Raw genomic sequence first — 22,665 nt, 5'->3', positions numbered from 1 at the left:
AACAACAACGAAGATGTCAATGATGATCATGATGACAATTACACTGGTAATGAGTTCAACAAAGTTCAGGCTTGCTCTTTGAATCAGGCAACAACACAATCTCCCCCGGAGGCCCGTTTGGTGGCCATTTTAGGTCATGCAACACGTCTTTATCATTAAATTTAGCGATCCCTACTCAGCATATTGCAATTTCTACATCCCTACATCTACATCTGTTCACATCTGCTTAAAAGGTGTAGTTTCAAAGTTCGTCCGTATTCTGGAAAGCAGTGGCTGACAAAAGCTCTGGAGCTTTTAACCACCAATCTCTAATAGTACGTTCAGAAAAACAACTGCAACTTCTATGACAACTGGGGCGACCTCCACCTGGACGTGAAGATCATCAAGCGCTGGTACGGTGGTTTCCCCCCTACGCTTCCCCCCGGCTCGTACCGGTGCAGTTGCAGCGGACAGATGTTCGGGCAGCCGGCTGGGCTCATCGGCTGCCGGGTCGGGGAGCCCTTGACGTTGTTAGGAGGAGCGGAGACAGAGCGCTGTGTATCGCGGGGGGGGAGGTGGTGGGGGGCTCTGTTGGTGTGCTGGGCCCTTGTCCAAGACTCGCGTCTAAACACAGGCAGGCTAACACAAACACCTGCATTCCCTCTGGGAGGTTAGGAGGGCTCAATAGCTGACTCACTTTACACCGCTGCATCCTACTCGGGGATTTGATTCAGACACACTGTGTAAACCTCGTACGCCGGAGCGTCTCTGTGTGTGTGTGCAAACACGGGTGTGTAGACGGCGCCTGCTTTCACGTGGGTCCGTAAGCCGACGCCGTTGTACGGATAAACAGGTCTGCCGCTAATGAAAGCAGAGGATGAAACAGACCTGGAAGAGGGGGGGGGGCTTTTGTATCTGCTGAATGTAATTAAGGTAATAAAACGGTAACAATTAAATTAGGCAGGTATCTGGGCCATCAACATCAAGAGCCACAATACATCTGGCCCCACAGTTATTATCAGCATAGTGCACTGACGTTCTATTTCCTAACCATGCGTATTTATTCTGAGACAAGAATAAGTTAACCATGCATGTTTAGCTTTAACAAACCATTAATGTGACGTGGACATAAATTACGGAGCTGTTTTATGTTTTGCAAAGGAACTGAAGTAAGTCCATGTACGAAATTATATGTAGATGTGATTTATTTAAACACAAAGACTGCGCCATATGGACTGTAAAATTCAGATGAGGAGGGAAAAAAGTGTAACCATAAAAAGTGTTTAGATTGGTTACTGTCAGTTATTGTCCTTTGTAGCAGAAATGGCTGAATAATTAAGTTCACTGTGGAAAATAAAATGCACTGTGGAGTGTCGCCAACTTTTTTCCAATGAAAGTAGCAGAAATCAATTAGTCGAATATTGCATAACGCATTCATTTGCATTCAGGTAACATTATTACACATTCATTTGGCCAAAGCTTAGTGGTTGAGTCCTTTGCAGCGATGGACAGACTGCAGGAACATGGCACAGGAGGGGAGGGGCAGGCGGGCACAAGAGAAAGCAAATACTTTGAGTAGGATTGGGAAATACCACATTATTATGTATTTACCGGCCACGGCTACACCTGGCAATTTGGTTTGTTTGTGCCACTAGAGGCAATAATAACGGAGCGAATGACAGCGGCGTGTATCAATTAGCCACCTCCAAAGCTCGCAGAGAGGGACGCCGCCGTGATTGTTTTGTCCATCCGAAGCAAACTAACAACCCAGCAGCAATAAGACCAACAATGGCCGAGAACGAGTGAGAATATTCGCGCCGGCAGCACTGGGACGTTGCTTTTGTTTGTCGCCCCGTGCATCGCTGTGTATGCAGACCAGGGACCTGATTTCCTTTGTTTGTTATTCCTCTGGTGAGTTCTCTTTTGGATCAGAGGAAACCCGCTGTGTCTTCATCACAGGGTGGTTGAGTGATTGTGGTGTGTGCCAGTTAGCCCTCCTACCATTAAAACACAATAATAAAGATGTTCCGACCCCCTGGGCTAACCCTCTCAGAGAGTGTTGATTCCCTGAGAGCCCCGTGGAACGCATGCCCATTACTCTTACTTACTTCTTTCACACTCTCAGCACCACTTTCATCTGCTCTTCTAACGGCCGCCTCCACACCAATCCCCCCTCCGACGCCCCTCACTTCCTCCCCTATTTGCTCCCCCCCCCCCCCCGCTTGAGCTTTGTTTTCTGGCAGAGGTTCAGGTATCCGGGTAAATGTATTGCGTCCGTGCTTAAAGTCAGATTTATTGAACCGGCGTGGCCGGCACAAGGGTTTTCGCAGGTAACAGAAAGCGGCGTCCCTTCGAGTGGTCGCCCCGCTATCTCGGCTCTGCGTCTGGAGCGTCCATCGGATCGGGGGAAGGCAGAGAGGCGCGGCGCACATTGGGAACGGATGACTCTCTCGGGGACTGAAAAGAGGCCATCTGTCTAAGAAGCACTCTGTCCTTGTGCCGTATCTGATCTGGGGTAGACAGAGTGTATTAGCACTGAGAAATGGCCTCGCACTGCTTGACCAGCTTCCCGCTCTCCTCGGTGATATCGCTCTATAGAGGGGAGTTTGTGGGGCATTACGGGGTCCAAAAATCCACCCCGTCTACCACGATGCCCTGAACGCCAACGGTGACCTGAATCGCTTGTGTAAATTGCAGATAAATCTAAATGGGAGACTATGAAACTGGGGGAAGTGGTGGAGAGGATAACCTTGAAGTATCAAAAATGATTAGTCCCTGTGATGGTGTCAAATCCGACGGCGGATTGTGTCACTGGCGGAGAAACAGCCAGACGAGAAAAAAAGAAGAGAGGGAAATTAGAGAGCGGGGAAGCAGCAGCTTTATGCTCTTTAAGCTTCAACCTGCAACAATTTTTCACTCTGTAGTTTGTCAAAAGAAAGGAAAAAGACATCTCAACCGCCACTGCACCTGAGCTCTTGATGCCCCGGGGAGAAGTGTGATTCCAGCATTGATCCAGTCTCCCAACAATAGAGGTGAAATCCCTTTGCAGGCGGAATAGACGTTCCGTCTATGCTGTGCGCCGACACAATCAAGTACAAACCTTGTTTTCGCACAACATCGCTGCCCTCCCTCCTCCCTTTTCCCTTCTCAAAAGGGCAGAATCCATCAAAAAGGCAACATCTCGGTTTTGCCAGCTGTGAGCGTGTTGTACATCCATTTCGTTTCCCAAGTAGCATTATGAGATTCAGAGCCGGACAATTCGCTCCGCTATCGATTTCATTCGCTTTTCTTTTTTTTTTTTTACCAGTTTTTTAAAAACCTCCCACACAGAAAATTATCTCCTGACAAAACACTTATAGATGGCCACGCAATACTTCATATAAAAATGAATGTCTGTTTAGCTTTTCCATCAAAATTACACATGGAGTAAGAAGAAAAACAAATTGATTCTAACAACGGAGACGGCTGCATACTGAGAAAAATATTTGGGTAATCAACCAAACCTCATATATCAATAGAGAAAGAAAAAATGGGTTTTGAAGATTTTATTTTCAAATACCAACTTTCTGTCTGGTGATACCTTTATATAAAGTAAAAGGTCTGCAGGGTTAGCTGGAGCATGAAATTGGCAGTCTGCTGTTGATGTACAACTATGAACGGTATTTCATGTGTACAATGGCGTCAGAGAGTAATGGAATCCCTTGACATTCCCCGGATTTTCTGCTGTTGCAATTTGAAAGTTCAAATGAAATGGGCTTGTTTTTGTCAACAACCTTCCTACAAAAACAAGCCAAACTGAAAACGTGTTCTCAAAACTGTAAGCGCGAGTAATGAAGATAAAGACTGGACGGGGGGCTCGCCTACGGCGTAAAGAGAAATATCCAAGGGCTCCTTCTGTTTAGAATGTGTCTCAAAATGTTCTAGAGGAGAAGTTATTGAAGATGTGTGCGCAGGAAATGCCATTTTCGCAAAATGTAATCATTTCAAATAATATATAATAAAGCGTGGGCTGAAAGCCAAAACGTAGTGTATTTCAATTTGGACATATCCAACCACAACTGTAACATGCAGCTGGTATAAAAGCAGAGCGGACCCCCCTCTCCCCCCTTCCCCACTTGGGGGTAAACCTGCTTTTCGACTGGATACCAAGGAGCACGAGCCAATCTGAGAAATGCTGTACCTTTGACAGCTTCATCAGATGTCGTGCACATTATGATTTCAACCTCCCTGCAACACGCCGAGGGATGTTTTAATGTTCAAGGGAGACGGTACGATCACAAAGCAAGGAGCTGTGCAACAAAGCCCCGGACACGGTTCCCCAGGTGATTTTTCCCGACGTATACCGTGTTTTCATTATATTTGATCAGCTTGATAAGGTTTCATTGTTTTTCTTCTCCGCGGGCAGATATAATGGTGTCGCGGCCTCATGAGATGCTTGGCGATGATGAATTCCCCCCCCCCCCCCCCCCCCACTCCCCAACCCCCTCCCCCTCCAAACCCTAATGTGAAAATGCATCATCCACCTGCAACATTCTTAAAGCACCTCATTTAAAGTCAATCTCACCGCCTTTTCTTTCTTTTGTACATTACGGGATCATTGAAGATTGGCGCCTTGGCAACATGTGGCTGTTGTGATGACCTCACCTGTAGTGCGTGACGGGAGGGTTGGCTTTTGCAGAGCAGTGGAACTTGACGAGGTTGCCCTCCAGAACAGGCTGAGGGTCCACGGAGAGATTGACGAGCGGCAGATCTAAAGTAAAAAAGCAAAAAGGAAACACAATTAAAAGGTCGGGCAGAATCCTCAAACATCCTCCACTGAACTACAGTACATGCCAGAGACAAACACAGCGCTTTGACATTTTCTGTGGCTTATTAAGGCTAATAAGGATAAAGAACAACATCTCAGACATCTTGCAGAAAAGACTAAATATTTACCGTAGGATTTGTTTAGAAAGCATGAAACCTCAAAAGAAAACATCCTAACAAACATTCTCAGTTTTTTTCCTGGACTTGCATCTTGATACGCTTCTTTTCCCCCTTTGACCGCAGAGAGATTTGAGAGGCTTTGATGCGGCTGTGACACACCTAACATGTTCCTCTTTAAACCACAAGGAAACCTAATTTTTATTTGGATCATTTTATAGAACGCCGTGGCAGCATTTAGAACAGTTGTGACATCTTATCAGAGTTTGCGCCGGCATTTTCTCCCAAATAATAGGCAATTACCGCAGAATAATGTGATGCCCTATTGTTATCTCCTTTCCACCCACCTACGAGGTCGAGTTGAGGCTGTGGAATAAAAATAGTGTAATTCGCAGGTGTGGGAGGACGTCTGCTATTTTTATTCTCAAATATTAATTAGCAGCGCTGTAAGGAGAAAATCAAAGGGAAACTTGACTTTATAATAAGTTTTGGTAAATGGCAATTTGAAAACAGTAAACAGTCCACGGCGCAAGGCGCCGCAATTAAAACAACCAACGCCGCTGTTGACACGCTACTTTTAATATTAAAACAGTTTGTAAAATAACAAGCATACAGATTATGCAAATCTAATAAACAACTTCATTTATCCTAATTGACAAAGGTGGGCTTGTTTTTGAAGATGCATGTTCATTTCCATATCAATCCGATCCCATGTGAAACAAACATTTACCCCACAGACAGTCTACAGTGTAACGTTGTGTTTGTTGCGTCTTCAGAAGCTGATCAAACTGATCATTAGTCCTTTATGTGTTTTCTCCATGTTAATAATGAAGTATTTCCTGTAACAAACCATTGTCTTTATAACATACGTGCATGCAAACACATTTTTCCTTCTTATTTTGAACTCACGCGTGTCATTTTTAACACAATCGGAGGATAGTTTGCACACTGTTACAGGTGTGAGTCGCGTGTTTCATCCACAGCGTCGTCGCCGTGTGTCATTTGTGGCGGTGGAATACCTGCAGGGCGTCATGGGACGCGGATGACTCGCATGGGGAAATAGCTGGTGGTGGGTTTGGTGCCGGTGCAGCCATCTGTTCCGCAGGTGTACCGAGTGGATCTGCGCTCAGTAAAACTAATGCACTAACTGGGGACTGTTTGGATTTGCATGAATAGCAGCGATGGGCTGCGATGAGATCCACACAGAATTAACGACACACGCCGACACCGCTGTGACGAAGCCAAAGGAAGTGTGTATAGTGACGGAGAGTGATTCTGTGTGTGTGTGTGAGAGGAGTGGGGGGGGGCAGGAAGTGTAGCAACACTGCTTTTTACCCCGTGGCTGTGCAGATGCTGTATGTTGGCTCAGCTGCCATGAAGCCCCTGAGAGGGAGGAGGTTCAGGTGCAATATTCCTCCCTATACTCACACACACACACACACACACACACCGAATTCCAAAGCAGGAGACAGATATTCCTCCTAGACAGTTGCACCCCCCCCCCCTTCCCACCTGAGGCATCTCTCCACCGGCCACTGCAGAAAGAATGCTGGACGACTGCTGGCCACAGTGAACCCGCGGGCCTCTCCGGGCCCCTTTGTGTTTGATCGAGCGCGGGTTGCGCGCGCGTGAAAGGTCGCGTGCGCGCGTTAAACACGGCGCTAAAGCCGAGCGACGCTTTGAGCACAATAGGTGTTTTTCAGCACCGCGACTGGCTAATTTGCGCGAACGGCGCCGATTGCCGAGGGAACCTCAGGGGCGAAGCGACAGATGTGATGGTGTTGGTGCTGGTGATGAAGTACAGAGAGGAGCAGACACACACACGCGCACTAGCGTAGAAGCTAAATGTAGAGGCCGATTCACTGAAAGTGTTCCTGCGCTGTACTTTTCAGTCCCGCCAATCCGTTGCTCTGGTCTTCCCGCCAAGATACTTCTAAGGACACCAAATGCTAATTACCTTCAATCAGGCTTTTAATTAACGTTCCTTTCAAACGACGGAAGGCTTATGAAGAGACCTCAGTCCCGCTCAGTGAGGACTAATGTCCTGATGTCTGTACATCTATTTTTATTGTCAGTCCATCAATTTCTATAGTTTTTTTTAATCTCCTTGAACAGACACAAGCAAAGCCATTCTTCTTAAAGCCTCGGGTGGGAATCGGGGGGCTTTTCTCCTCTTCACCCCTCCAGATTTCACGGTACACATCTACTCAGTAAAGACGTCCACTTTGAGTTTTAAATGCACCGGCTGCTTAGCGAGCGCATTTGATGCAGCCTCTACGTGCACATGAAAGATGTGCCGGTTCCTCAATTCGTCGAGAGAGGTGTTGGTGAGGGGGAAGGAGAGGGGGAGGGACGACGCGTACAGGGAAACGGGGGTAGTAGGCGGACGGGAGCTCCAGTGAAAACAACAGGATGAGAGGGGGGGGGGGGCTTCGATTAAAGTCGGCCGACAGCTTTTGATCAGTGAGTTCAAAGTGGAGACCAGATGGTGTTTTTTTTTTTTTTTTTAACAATCCTCCAACTCCTCCAACTCTTTTTCTCGGAGATGGTGCCAACGTGCATTGTTGTCCCCCCTCCCCCCTTTCTTAAAGCTCTCTCTCTCTCTCTCTCTCTCTCCCTCCGGGTCGCTGCAGACAGCTGTTCCCCCGGAAAGGACCCAAACTTCGGGCATGTCGGCGGCGTCTGAGGGACGGGGGATCTTGTGCGGCGGTCAGGTGGCCGGCTGAGTGGAACACTTGAAGGACAGAACAGACTGACTGGCGGCCCGAGGTCCAACGTATCCATTGTGAGGCATTCAACTGTGCGACGTCAACGCATTCCCTGGTTTTTAATGAAGGCAGATGTTCTGGCGTCTTGTGTGGAGACATCTCTTCGGTTTGCCCTTATCCTTCACTCTTTCCTCCTCACTCATGCCGTCGATTCGCCGCTATCTGCTTGATTGAGCAAGGAGAGCATGTAGCTGCGACCGAAAACAAACCCTCCCCGCAGAACACGAGCATGCAGATGTTTAACACATCTGCATGTTCTTTATTAATTAGTCTCAACAAATGTCATTAAATCCCCCCCTCCCCACACACACACACACACACGGCTCAGCTTGTTTGCAATGCAAACACGCGGAGAAGCTCGGCTTCGATAGCGCGTCAGCTTCCCGATATGAGTTTGAAAGTGCAGATATGCAGCTGGAATTAAAACATGTTTGAGTTTCACTGCAGTGGTTTTGTGCCGGGGGGGGCAGAGGAGTAGTGATTGAAGTCAAAAATGGCATAATGCAAGTTAAGTCCTGCTGCTGGAGCAAACAGCAGCGGGGGGGGCGCCGCCCGCCAGATATCAAATAATTACAGTCAGCTAATGGAGCGGCATGGACAACTACTGGATTCAGCAGTGTGAAAAAATAATAAACAGACTGTTGAATTCCTCTAAACCCTTTTAAATCGCTGTACGTAACGTATTTAGATGCTAATTTGTCCGTGTTCAGATTAATATGTATGAACTGGAGTCGGAGGGGAAATGCTGAGGTGTACAGTGTGTCGTAAATCATGAGCATTTAGGTGATGATAAAGGAAAATACCGGTGCGGCGTGCACAGGATTCTAGGCTTGTTTAAGCTCTATGGAGCTCTGTGCCGGGTTTGTGTTGAGATTACTCTCACTTGGGCTGAGTTTACAGGCGATTGGATTACGGAATGTTGAGAAGGGCAGGCCGACTGAGAACTTTTTAATTGCTTTTGATGCCATTAATATTATCTCTAGTACGGTCACTTCGAACACTTCGACAGGAAAGTAAGTGAGGCTATTAATTCTGAGGACTTACAGACGAATAAACACATTTATCCAGAGAGTGTAAATGCTCACGTTTCAGGGAATACGCGGCAATTGAGAGACAGTAACTCATGTTGTGTCTTGTGTAGTTAAATCAGGACATCATATTTAATTGCAATCATCACCACAGAGCCAGAAGAAAAAAGTATATTTTTAACGGTCTGAGCCTTGTATTTGTTTGAGGGTCGAAAACATTTAACAAAAACTATTTTTAAAATGAAAAAGGTAAATTAAACAACATTTGAAGGCTCGGCAAAGGTGGATCTAATTCAGATTAGAGGACCTAGGAGTGCTTAGGTTGCACTTTTCCACTTTTAACTCCAAGTAAGGTAAAAGCTGTGCCCAGATATCAAAGGGCCTTTTCCATTACTCACTGAGACGTTGGGAGGACGGTGGTGGTGGTGGTGGTGGTGGTGGTGGTGGTGGTGGTGGTGGTGGTGGTGGTGGTGAGCACTCAACCCTCAACTTACTGCATCCGGCCCTCAACAACGTCCGATCAAAGAGTAATAGGAGCCCTTCACCCGAGACCGACATTGATCTCTGCGTCTCTCTTGAAGGACTCGTGCATGTTGCAGCACCACTAAAACAGATGAGTGCACGGCAACTAATTATGGCAGGCCAATCTCAGGCCGAGATAATGAGATTCTATTGCTTGTTTTGTTGCCCTTTTTTAAAGGTTCCACAAAAAATATATTTATATATACGGTCGATGATGAATTTATTTCAACATAAATTAACTCTAGTTCTTGCAAAATAGAAAATAAGTTTCACAGCCATTTATATGTTGATATATTAAAGAGATTTAGACGCTCTGTAGCGGCAGCATTTTGTGTGTTATGCTTTGGACAATCACAAAACAGACAGAACGATCACATCAACACAACATCTCTGGGGCTTTTCCTTATGGGCACGAATTATTGCCAAACTACATAATCCCTCTGTGAGGAAAGCTTGAAATGTTACCGATTACACTGTATGAGAACATCTACATTCAGAGGGACGGATAAACGAAAACGAATGCAATCAAGGATGAAAAAAAGAAGCAATCAGGCTTCAGTTTAACTGATAGCAAATATTATTTGAGGATATTCAACATTACAAGGAGCAATTTCTTCTGAACATATTTAATATCTGGCGCCCACTAAATATGTTTCAATACGCATGCCGACAATGACGAAGCGGTGTTTCGTTCTGATTTATACCTGCTTCTTACTGCAGATGTTACATTGATCTCAGAGCAACTGAGGGGAAACTTTTTCCCTGATGGATGCAGGTTTTCACCTTTTCTGAGGCTCAATCAGAGTCCTGGCAGAAGAAATTGAGGTGCATTGTTCCGTTTCTCTTGCTCCCTCCATGCACTCTTTTTGGGCCTTTTTCTGGTGCTTCATAATAAATCAACACACCATATTGATCATTCTTTCATCAGCGATGACAGTACAGGGTCATGGCTTCATCTTTTTATTCTGGATGATTTTTTAACTGCATATTAAAAATCTTAAAATCAAGAGAATTTTGAACACTTGCGAGTACAAATAAAGGGGCTGTGAAGTTATACGGGCAATAAAATATTTGCTTAAGGGGCCTATTTTAGTGTGTGTTGGATTTGTCCGCTCTAAATTGTCAGATGAAGTCAATTCAATGCATAATTAAATATGACATAGAAACATACAGCTATTGACCTGAACATGACCAACCGAAGCATTTTCTTTCTCATATTTTTACGGCAACTATATGCGCAATTATAATAGAATAAACTGTTTCCCAGGGGGGGGGGGATCAACAGCAAATGTTGAGGACGAGAAATCTTCACTCCTGTCACAGTAATAAAAACAAAGTATTTCTTGTTGCCACACTTTGCTGAATAGAGTTCACATGAATGTGACACAAAGCTGAAGCTATTTTGATCTAAATTTAATTATTTAATTTAATGTAATAAATTTGCTCGGGTAATCGCAGGACACTCCTTTACACAAGAACAGACTCATAACATCTTGCTGACGTGTATTAAATGTTTCTGCAGAAAACTGCACAGTTCAGGGTTGAGCTGAAGGAGCAGAACAGGTGCAAACCTGCACCATAGTTTATATTCCTTTGCCTTTGTTCAATTATCACGCAGCGTTCCACATGCTGTTTTGGAGCCAAGAACCTTGCGATGGAATGAAATTAAGCAAATCGACGCCCAACACGAATGAATCAAAGTTCAATTACGGCACGTTTCATTTCAGGAGAAGCTTAATTTGAAAGTGGCACAAACTCCGGAGGCTCTGCTGAACTGTGCTGAACACTTCACCTGACAAGTCTGAAGGGAGTGAGAAGGAGGGGAGGGAGGGAGGGAAACGAGAGGCTAAGCCTTGCGGGAGACAACTTGAATCTCGACAATTAGTCTGCGCTGTCGCTCAGTCTGATCTCACACTGTGAAAAAATGTTGTCGGCAGCCGTAATTGTGTAAAGAGCACATTTCGGGAACGCTGATTAGCAATCTGCATGCACTCGAGTGTTCAGGGTTACAGCAAATATTCAGAAGGGAAGATGATGCCACCACGACGTGCACTTCTCGTTGACACACCGTCATACGTGGTGACAAATCGTTTGTGTTTACACGTGGGCAGACTGCATGACAAAGGAATATGACGAGGACAAGCGGCAACTGTTAATCATTCTCGCTCCTGCGCCCGAGTGGCCAGGATCTCGCCGTGCCCGCACTTGCCGTTGCTCGCCTCTCGCCGTGCACATAATGAAAAGAATGGAGCCGTCAGTCACATTGCCTCTGCAAATAGCATTTTCTGCTTTATTAGTCATACTTAATGGTGTTGAAGGGGCCGCGAGTGGTGCAAAATCCCTTCAAAGCTCCTCTCTTACTGCGAACGGTTCTTGATCGGAAAAAGATTCCCCGACAATTGAGGCTGAATGCGTTTTACACGCCGGGCTTACTTTGCCTGTTTTAGAAGGGAATCGTGCACGCGCTCATCAAAAAGATGGATGGCGAGGCCCAGGAAATAAAAAAAGAGGTGGAGACCGCGTGCAGCAGCGCAACCGCAGGCAGGTAGTTGAACCAAAGAAAGACAATCCCATCCATTTCACATGCAGAGCACCTTTTGGATATTTCATCACAGCCAACACAAAATGCAATGCGTCACGAATCCACGCAGCCACCTACACGGCATGAAAGCAAAATGGAAACCAATTATACACGTCCATCTGAGCCGAAAATGAATCCTCGCTGTTTATATAGCGTTAGTCACAAATGCCTGACGGACAGTTTCGAGCCTCTGCTTGTGAGAAATACCTCAAAAACTGAGCAGCGCAGCCCACCGGGAGACCTTTCCCTGCTGCTCCCATCAGCACTGATTGCTAGACAAGGGACTTCAAAAAAAGCAAAAAGTGCCAGAGTGGGAGGGACGGGAGGGACGGGAGAGACACCGGCGGCAGTGAGGGGGAAGTGGGATGCTCACGCTGGATGTCGATTGTGACGCTGGTCTCCTTGCCGTTGGGGACCGCCTTGTTGGAGGCCTTGCAGATGATCTGCTGACCCGTCTCGATGTTGGAAGGCAGCAGGTAGAGCGTGCTGACGGTGCTTTCTCTCCTGCCGTCCCGCAGCAATGTCTGCAAAGAGCAAAGGCAGGTTGAGTAAAGGGGACATTAACGTCACAGGCGGCCCTCTACAGGTCGGTTGATTGATCGGTTGTCGTGCTTGGAACTGATTTTTTCTTTACAGCATGAACCAAACTTTAAATCCATATTTTATTGTATCCTCGGGAGTTTTGGGTAAAGATGTAATCTGAAGTGTTTAAGTGAGGTATGGAAGAAACGGCTCGCAAGATGAACTTTGACGGAGGAGATGTAAAAGTGGGGGAAAAACAGCAACAAAACAGCAGCACATTCATGAATACACATGTTGTCCCTCGGGGCACCAGAGGAAAACCTTCAGAACACTTGAGCTGCGCTTTTACTGCAAAGCTGATTGATATGAGAAAAAAAAAAGAAGCTCTAGTGCATGGCTTGTCATACCCCACAAAGGAAATCAATCTTCTTTCCAGCGCTCATCCTCTGAGCCCTGCGACGTGGAAGCCATCTGGAATCGGTTGGTAGCTCTCACCCCCCCCCAAAAAAAGAAAGCGCTGTGGGGAAGGCGCTGGGAGTCAATGTTAACCAGTGTGGGGAGGAAACAAAGTCGCTGACTAGAACAAATTGCGTGGGCACCGGGGCGCAGTGTGGTCAACCTCAACGTCTGCATGCGTTTCCCTGCCTTCTCTTTAGAGGACAATCACGGTTCTTTGTGTGTTTGAAGGAGAGCGGCCTCGCTATAGTGAAGTGCATCGAATGTTTTCTTAAAATAGAAGCAGAAGTGCTTTGTTGACCGGGGACTCGCTTTACTGCACCGCTACCGTGTATTTGCTTCACAAATGTACGGCTCGCCTCGTGGATAACTTTTACTTTCAGGGAAAATATTCATGTCAGACTCGAAATATACGATTTTGTCATTGGTCTATTTCAATCTAACATACTATACATATTGTAACCCTTCTCGTAAGGAAACCATATTCTAAATAATGTAAGTCAAACGCCATTGAATCTAAAATCTGACATGGAGATACTTTGAAAAGAACTCTTTCTTTTCTAATCACTTCAAAGTTTAAGAAGCTAAAGCCACTTCTTATGTTACATTCAAAAGGCCTGGGGTTTGTATCGGATGATGTTATTAACCACTTTGTAAGTGTAAGGATATTCTAGATGCGATCCATGTTCCTGTGAAGTGCATTAGAAATCGAGGAACCATGTGATAAAAATTCATTATTGTGCGTGAGTCACTCCAAAAGCAGAACACATTGGCTGTCAGAGGCGGGATATGTCAGTGTAATATCCTTTCTGACACCATCAGGATTGTTTCCTTCGTCGCTCTGGACTTCTGTCAGAAGTCATTAATCTTAGGAAGGGGGTTGGCTGGCTGCTGCATGGAAATCAGAACCATGCTACGTTACAAATTGATACCTTTTCCTATCACTGCATGGAGCCTAAGTGAAGAATACTCTTAAGACTACTCGGTGAGGAGCGGAAATAATACTGCTTTTCTAAAAATTCTTTTCAAGGGCACAAAGCCGGTAACGTCTGAGCAAAAGAGACACAACTAAAAGCCAACGTGTCGCCTATCAAGTTGGTTCATGCAAACATCAGTTACATAATCCCTCGGCCTTTGAATGGCGTTGAGGTGTCGCACCGATTGGTCACCGCGGCCTTTGTTTTGAGACAGATTGTCACAACATAAACGCTAGCTAAGCTAGCTTTACTCAAAGCTCTAACACTCCTTTAACAAGAGGGCGACCCGTCAGTAGGAGACCAGACAGCGGCTCCACAAAGCCTTTCCATCTGGATTATCTACTAATTATAAACACATCGCATTATCTGTTGGATACAGCTTGGTGTGTTGCCGGCCAAGCTAATTCACTGATGGCCTGAATCGGGCACCGGGTGAACTCTTCCTCTGGAAAATGTCTCATTAAAGGCCCGGCTTAAACAAAAAAGTCTGTCTTTGAACACACAACAGGTAATCTGGGATTTGGCACAATCATTGGACTTTTTATTTACTTACTATCACATCATGTTTGGCGGCAGTAACTATAACTATAAACTACATGAGTTCAGATCAACTTTTGTATTGAAACCTCCCACAGGGGTTGTGCAAAGGCTAATAATTAATATATCATTAACATTCTGCCCACCCATCCAATCCGCCTTTGATTTTATATCAAATGCTTCTTTGGGTTGTATAAGATTAGCCATTTTACATTCTGGTCAGGGTTGTTCTAAAACATTTGATTACTTTTACATTTTACATTAACTTCATGCAGAAGTGAAAATTGTGCCTTTAAAGGAAGATAGAAAAAAACACCCTATAGGATTAGAGATTGGGAATTAGTTTCTACATAAAACTATATCCTTTAAAATTTTTATCAGATGCACAAAAGCAACGGCATTTCGCTCCTGCCAACAAGAAGAGCTCGTGAAAAATATTTGATTCCTCCCAAAAACTGAGAAAACTCCCATTCTCCTCCTCACCTCTCAATTTGCTCAATAATCATAAAATGTAGCGGATTGGGAATCCGTTTGGGTTATTTCTTTCTAGAATCTGCTGCACCATTTCAGTGCAAAAGTATCTCAGAGCAAGTGTGCGCACGTCCAAATCCCAAATCAGAGCCGCAGGCCGCATGGAGCGAGCCGCCCTTCTCCGTTGTGCCACCGAGCAGCTCCACTGGAGCAGATGGGAGACGAGTGTTTGAGGGAGGAGAGAACATTACTCACTAATTTCCTCTGCCCACATTTCCACAGCTAATGTTGCTATTTTAACCATTCACCACAGAGTGAAAAGCTTCTGCCACTTATTTATCTGGAGAGCCCCGTACATAATAGAATAAAGCTCTGCCTTTTGATGGCTGCCCTCACTAATGATGAGCTGTGCGATACAGTGACTCTTAAATAGTGAAGCCGACATACATTTTTTACACAAGCGACAGCCTGAATCATGCACTGTGCTAAACCACCGGTCCAGTAAATAGTTTCCTAAGAGGTCATAGAGACGCCGTGGCGGGAGATTATCTTTGGGTCAGAACTGTCGTTAGATGTGACACCATCAGGAAAGCCATTTTTGTGAATCCTGCACCACATCTGCTCTCATTAGTCCTCTTGCTCTTTGGGATAGGAGAGGACCATCAGAGCAGATGATTATGCTTACAAAATGTCCCTCTACTGCTGTTTGGACCCCCCCGCCCCGTCCCACCCCCAAAAAAACTCATCGTCCTTTAATCAAATCCATTGCTTTTTAATAGCAGGCAATAGAGAGACGAGGAAGGAGCGACATAGTCGGCTTTGAGCAGACATGTGATCATCCACCAGCTACCAGCACAGAACGTCCTCACGTCTGCCGTCCTCCAGAGAGGAAGTGAAGACAGGAAGCGCGTTCTCCGCCCACCAAAAATCGCTTCATTCAAATCGGCCCGGCGCCGTGCCCCGGTCCAATCAATGACATTTATCTGCTCTTTGAAAAAAAAAAAAGAAGCCGATAATGGGATGAGGCAGCGCAGGGAGGGAGGGGAGGCAGGGGACGTGTTGGTGCTCTAAAGTGCCTGATCTCTTTAGGTCCTTTGTTTAAATAGAAACAGAACATGACAGCGTGGCTCGCATGATTAGCCTTGAGGTCGAATGCCAGTCGAGAGTCCGCTGGGGTCAGCAGGTCACCCTCACCAGGCTGGCGTGAACGGCGTCCGACCGGCGGCAAACGCGGGGACGCGATCCGTCAGCGGGGATCAGACTCCTCCGCGAAAATGCTCGGCCACATTCCATCGCGGGGAGTGACGGTGCGGTGGATTTCATAACAGGTTGGGAACATGAAGAGAGACAAATGCCACTGAAGAAGGAGATCAAAACACCCCAGAGAGTCGCTGATAGTTCCCCGATCTCGCCATCTGCTTGTCTGAGTGCATTTGTTTATCGGGAAAGAAGGCCAGACAGCTTCCACAACCTGGATTTTCAAGGGATTTTATTTCAGGGAGCAGTTTGGATGCCGAGGCGAACGCCCACCGATGACTCAGGCCGTCACTGCGACACATCTCACCAGTGTTGAGCACTTGTGCCTCGCTTATTTACAGCCCAGGAAGACATGCAAACATGTAGACTAACAAGTGTCTTCATTACTCATCTCGCAATGCTTCGAGAAAAACACACCGGCCTGGGTGGAAAGCGAGCACGGCCACCCTCCATCCCTCTGCCTTCATTAACCCCCCCTCCCACCCTGTCGCCCAGCCGGCGCTGGACCCTGACACACACACACACACACACACACACACCTCTGTGCTTACCTTGGAGTACATGGCCCCATTCAGGACCTCTCCGTTGCGGATCCAGAGGATGGAGGCCGCCGGCTTGGCGTTGTCGGCGTGGCAGGTCAGGTTGAGTGGGTCGCCCGCCCTCAGGCTCACCACCGGCCCCCCACTGATGACGGGGTCCTCTGGCGGCACTAACGATACGGACACGGGGAAAGAGAGGGCATCAGCCGGATGAGGACTTCAGGAAAATACCACCGTGCAGTGTGAATGGACATGGAATGTGTTATTCATTCATCTTCCCATTGTTTATGTAACGTGCATACATTTCGCTGAGTGCATAACGATGGCTTATTGACTTCACGACGCAGTTATCAGTCTGATATATTGATTGTCCACGTTAAGATACAGGAAGTCTGAACCGCTTAGACAAGAACAAATGGCACCTGCAAGGATTTCCCTGCACGGCAGCTAACCTCATCACACCGTCCATTCCAATTCAATAAGGGTGCTTGACAGTTTTTTTTTCCATAAAGATCATTTGTCTTGAGAAGACAAACACCACGTGTGCCTTTTCAGGGGGTAAATGACTTCCCAGTGAGAAACGGATTACCCCGTACTCACTCGGAAACTTAAGTAGATGGTGCGGTTTGAGGCACAAACATCTTTGCACACGGCACAGCAGGACCCTCTAAATAACAATCGACTCTGCCGCCAATCAGCAGCGATGACACTCCGCCAACATACGCTATTCAGTCCATGTAGAACCCTCGGTAAGAGGCGCGGGCTCCACCTGCACTTCCCCTCTAGCAGAAAGCCTCACAACAGCTTTATGTGCCTCTCAACACCACTGATCAAAGTCATCTTCCTGTTTTACCAATCAGCTGATCTGTTTTTTTCTTCTTCATGACTGAAACTGCAGTGAATTATTGATTGACCTGAGTGCTCATTACAATGCAGATCTGGGACGAGACGAAATCAAAGGCTGCAGGCAGCTGCCATATTCCGCTGCAAAGCATCATGATTGGAAGGAAGGTTATAATGGGTTGATTTACTCTGTCAAACCGCACGGAGACGAATGCAAAGAGAGGAGATGTAATTGGGATGCCGTTGATGATAAGTATAAAAGGCTCTTTCATGATAGATAGAAACGAGAGCATGGTGTCACACCATCTATGTTGCTCTTTATTCATTTGAATTACTGACAGGAAATCTTGTTAATACTTTATATTTGTCGGTTTTAGTTTTGATTTGCTCGAAACCTCTAGTCTGATCTCTGAGTTAGGAAAGCGAACTGACTTTAAAGCCGGAATCCTTGAGTTATTGATGCTATTTATGGTTGCCATTTTTCAGAAATATTCATTCTATTAATTTATGTTTTGTCTTTTATAATCTCGCTTTTTTCTGACCAAGCAACTGCTCACGCAGTGTTTTGCTGTTAAACGGATCGTTATGTAACTACTGTATCCGCTGGTGTCCCCAAATCCACCGCGACTCAAATCCAAAGGCCTAATCTTAAGTCTATTTACAAGGGAGCGGCACCATGCGGATCGTCATCTGACGACTAGAGATCTTCGTCACAGATAAACTCGTCTTCGCCCTCTGTGATAAATGAGAGAGTGGGGGTGGCATATTGGACAGTTGCTCTTATGACTAATAAAGTACACACAAAAAAAACAAAAAAACATGGGAAACATTTGTATGTACAACACATTTCTAAAGAGCAAGGACTAAATTAGACCAATGTGGGGGCAGTGCTGTCTTGACTCAAGCGAACATGGACCAGTGAACCGGCAATTAAAAACAAAGATTCCCACTCACTAGTGCCTATTGTGCATTTTAGTTTGAAACGCAGGGTTCATTCTGGCCGGCTCCCTTTCATCTGGTTTTTCCCATTAATATGCAGCTCGTTGGAAGAGGTAAAAGAATCTTCAGGTCAGCGTTTGCAGATCAGACAACATGTCTGAGTGAGAAGGGGCCACCTTCTGATCCTTTATCAGCAATTTGAAAGAAGGTCAAGGAGATCACGCAGGTACATTATTGTGTTGAGACTACAGCTACTGCGTGGTATGCAAATGAGACCGGGAGCATGTGAAAGCATTACGAGGACGGAATGTCAAACAGCGCCAATGTTTTGATTGAATGGAAGAACATTTGAGCGCCGGTGAAAGCGCAGTGACAAAGGTCCAGTGTTACTGGCAGGCGGTCGGCGCTCTCTGGCACACATGACTGAAGTATTACGTAAATGTCAAGGGTACGAGGCGTACACAAAAGAGTTTTTTTTTTTTTCTTATGGTGAGGCGGAGATTAGAAAGGATAGTCTGACGGGATTTTGATTGATAGGACTTCATCTCACAAGCAGCCGCCGAGTCGGACAGGCGACGCCAAGGCGGAAGCGCCTTGAACGTCTTTGTCACGACGAACGAAGGTTGTCTAGAAGTCAGTTAAAGTATTACGTTTGTCCTGACTTGATTTAATACCTCTGTAAACGTAGTGAACACGTGTTTATGGTCTACATTTCTAATTTTATATCCTTCAAAACTGTTTGATTCGCAATTCATAAATTATAGTCCAATCTAGGGTAAAAATCTACTGCGTATTCATGTCCATGGTAAAGAAATCTGGTCTCCTTCCTCCTGTACATATTAAAACAACTGTGTATGAACAGTTGCTACATCCCGAGGTGACACGACCAATGGATGGGAATAAAAGGTTATACCCTCACCGACTGTCAGTGAGTCACCACGTGACCTTTACGGCCTTCGGTTGGGTGCCATTATCCACCTGTGCGATTCCCATTGAGGGATGCGACAGCGGAAGATGCAGGCGGAGTTCGCGATGACGTGCACAGCGGAGCTACATGACGGAGAGGTCACGGGGAGGCCGAGCTGAGCACCGTTGCACTTCCAGGTCGTGTCCCCTCGGAGGTCTACCTGCCAGCAATCCGCCCAGGGCAAACAGGCAAGGAAGAAGGCGGACATGCGTCGCCGCCTCCATCCAGCGCTTTTACCTTTTCGTAGCTCTGTCCTCCGTTGTGTTTGTGCTCCTTTGGCATCTTTTAGAAATCGCGATCGTTACAAAAAGCCTCTCACAAAAGGCAAAGAGGTAGCGAGACATGATCACATAATACTCTGATAAAAGAGGGTGCCTTTGAGCTCTTGTTCTTGGCAGGTCAAAGCTTTTATATCTGCTGAAGAAAGAGGAGGGTTTGACCAATAACCCAACACCCATTCAATACAAATTTCCACCAGGATATTTTGCTCTTTTTTCCCTCTGAGATCCTCCACTGTTTCTGCCTTATGGCTCTCAGGTCTGACAGCTATGCAAAGGCCAAGGCCTGAACTTGAATCAGCCATCATCATTACTGGGCTGTTTGCAAACTCGGCAGTCCCTAATGGTTCTAAATTAGCTCTTTACTGCAGTCATTCCATGGACTTGGCATAAGTAGTGTGGTCAGTGGTACAGATTGATCGCTCCTCTTTAATTACATGGCTGACTCACTGCAGAGCCTGCTGCACTCACTGCTTTCTTCTTAGGGATGATAATGTAATCTCTTTCAACACTTTCCCGAATTTGCATTCTCCAGGCAGAGACAACGGCATTCGGCAGCATTTCAGTGATTTCATTCAAATCAAAAGATACCTAAAAGCAGATCAATCACGATGGTGTTTGTGTTTTATTTCTGCATGTCTGTATTAACCAACAACATGGAATGTTTGGCTTCAGCTAAAGACCTTTAAGATCCTCGCTCTTAATTTATTTGAGGGAGAAAACCCCTTATTTATCTCAAATAATATTTATGCTTTACTACCAATACTAGACCATCAGCCCCACCTGGACCACCTCATCCACAAAGACAGAGTGATGTCAGAAAAAAAGGGATTTCAGAAGGATAATTCTGCATAATCAAAAAGATCCACAAATGAGTTTGACTTGATGTGAGATCAACTCAACACCTCCAAGACAGGCGTGAATAAACAGTTGGGGGAGGTAAAGTTGTCCTTTTGTCTCTTAATACTTAAAACTTGACTTTAGGGAAAGCTTAGCAGAGAACTCTCCTTCAGACCAGTAAAACCAGGTGCTGCTCCCGGTGAACCTGCCGGGCTTTCCGGGCCGAACCAATATTCTGGCAACTCCTCAAAAGCAGCCGACGGAATCCTGCCGGCGGCCCCGGGTTTCCAGTAGCGCCGGCAAAGGGAGGAAAAGCAATTTGGAGGAGGATGAATGAGTGAGGCGCTCCTCGCGAGGAGGCTGGCTGGCGTGGGGGAGACGAGGCTGCCAAAATGGAGCCGCTGCGGCGCTTTTCGGCAGACGTGTCCCGAACAACAACGAGCTCCCCGACTCGCCTGTCTATATCGAGAGGGGCGCTCGCACGGGCCGCCTGTCACGCCGTCGCGACAGCTAGCGATGTTTGTGACAGATAGACAAAAGAAGGTAAAAGGGGGAGAAGAGGAACAGCGAACGCAGGTGGATGCAGCGAACACGAGTGGCTCACTGGCCCAAATCACTGGCCCTTTTCAAATCCTGTCACTGTACATCTGTTTGAATGCCAGGATGTCCTCAGCAGTGTGTGAGGACACGCACAAACACATACACACACACACACACACACACATATGCAAGGGGAGAGAAAGAGGAGGAGACAATGAATGACAAACTAAGTGGGAGAAACACACAAAACCACTTTACTGAAACAAACAGGCTCACAGATGGGAATCGCATAAAATGTCAATTACTGTAAAAACTGTTTTCAACCTCAAAAAAAGGAAAAAACGTATTTCCTGCAAAGCCTGTGCGACCACATCAAAAGACTACAATGCACTGGGAGGGCTGATATGGGAAATACAGATTAAAGATTTAAAAGGCAGGGGTACGCAGAAACACCATTAAATATATAAAAGTGCAGTAAGCTACAAATTATGTCAAATCGTGTATGTAAAATATATCCTCTTATAAATGTCTGTTACACCGACAGCGAAAAATTGAAATTAAAACACTGCATGGATCTAATCTCTGCGTAGCCTCAGCCAAATGAGACGGAGGGATGAAAATGATGAAGATGATACAAACGTGCACAGCCCGCTGCTTCTGCAGCGCACATCGGAAGCTTGCAGACATTGTTGCTCCACAACCGACTGGGTCGCACTGTGCGTGTGTTTGTGTGTGCGTGTGTGTGTGTGAGATAGTTAAAATGACTAAAGGGCCCTGTTCTGGGTTTTTTACTTTTATTAGACCCCGTGGCTCCAGATTTTTCATCACACCAATCATTAGTTCGCTAACAACAATAACAGTTGTTGTCACCATGTAATGTGAATTCCAATCAGCGTAGCACCTGTACGCAGTTGTTGTTTTGCAGAGCACAGATGCATTGGTGTTATTTCTCCTCCTGTTGAAGAAGATATAACTTCATACGTGCGCTCTGCCTTCCATAAGAGCGCAGCTGTTCCGCAGATGCAGTTATCATTACATATCGTCTTTCTGACCAACAGGCAGTAATGCAGTAATCCTGAGCTATATTCTTCTGCAGAATGACAGTTAGGAAACCATATCTCTGACTTATAAAACCTAAATTCACTTTTGTTAGAGACAAATTGGTTACTTACACAGGACGCTGCTGCTTTACTGTTATTTATCTTTTTGGAGTCTCTCTGAATTTGGCTCACGCACACACGTGCATTACACACAATTCCCCCAACACCACTCAGTGGGAATAGTTGGGATAGGACTTTCCTATGACCTTAAAGGACTAGATGAAGAGAAGACAAATACATAATCACTATTACAAGTCTGCATGGCAGATGAAATGACATTGGAGCAGTGAAACGGTGGAGAGCAGGATCAGCACCACGGACAGCGCTCCGGACAACAACAGCCTCAGAGTCCACACGCCACATCTCAAGGATGCCCGTGTGATCCTTGAGGAATAATGGATTCAGACTTATCCAAATAAATGTCTCATTCAGCTTCGCCGATTGGAAACAACAACGACAAAAGACACCCTTGGGCTTCTGTGTGCGTGGAATGCGCTGCTGAATTGGTCGTTGGAAACATTAACAATGCGGGAAAGTAAAAAGAAGAATCTCGCGGCACAATAGCTCAGTCAAATGGAATGCCGTGAATTCAGTTTGT

The 22,665-nt window shown here is 46.0% G+C and overlaps 1 protein-coding gene across 15 annotated transcripts in view; it reads right to left on the bottom strand.

Moving 5' to 3' along the window:
• kirrel3b (kirre like nephrin family adhesion molecule 3b) overlaps nucleotides 1-22,665 on the bottom strand; it is a 129,318-nt gene that overhangs the window by 20,567 nt on the left and 86,086 nt on the right. For all 15 annotated transcript variants that reach the window (XM_040181788.2, XM_078108468.1, XM_078108471.1 and 12 more), the window contains exons 5-7: nucleotides 16,573-16,730; nucleotides 12,175-12,325; nucleotides 4,624-4,729 (exon numbers count right to left, since the gene is read on the bottom strand). In XM_040181788.2, coding sequence (XP_040037722.2) covers nucleotides 4,624-4,729; nucleotides 12,175-12,325; nucleotides 16,573-16,730 — 415 coding nt within the window. The remainder of the gene's footprint in view (nucleotides 1-4,623; nucleotides 4,730-12,174; nucleotides 12,326-16,572; nucleotides 16,731-22,665) is intronic.

Source organism: Gasterosteus aculeatus, chromosome 1 (assembly GCF_964276395.1).
Source record: "Gasterosteus aculeatus chromosome 1, fGasAcu3.hap1.1, whole genome shotgun sequence".
Classification (NCBI taxonomy): domain Eukaryota; kingdom Metazoa; phylum Chordata; class Actinopteri; order Perciformes; family Gasterosteidae; genus Gasterosteus; species Gasterosteus aculeatus.
This window is presented reverse-complemented; position numbering and strand designations above follow the sequence as displayed.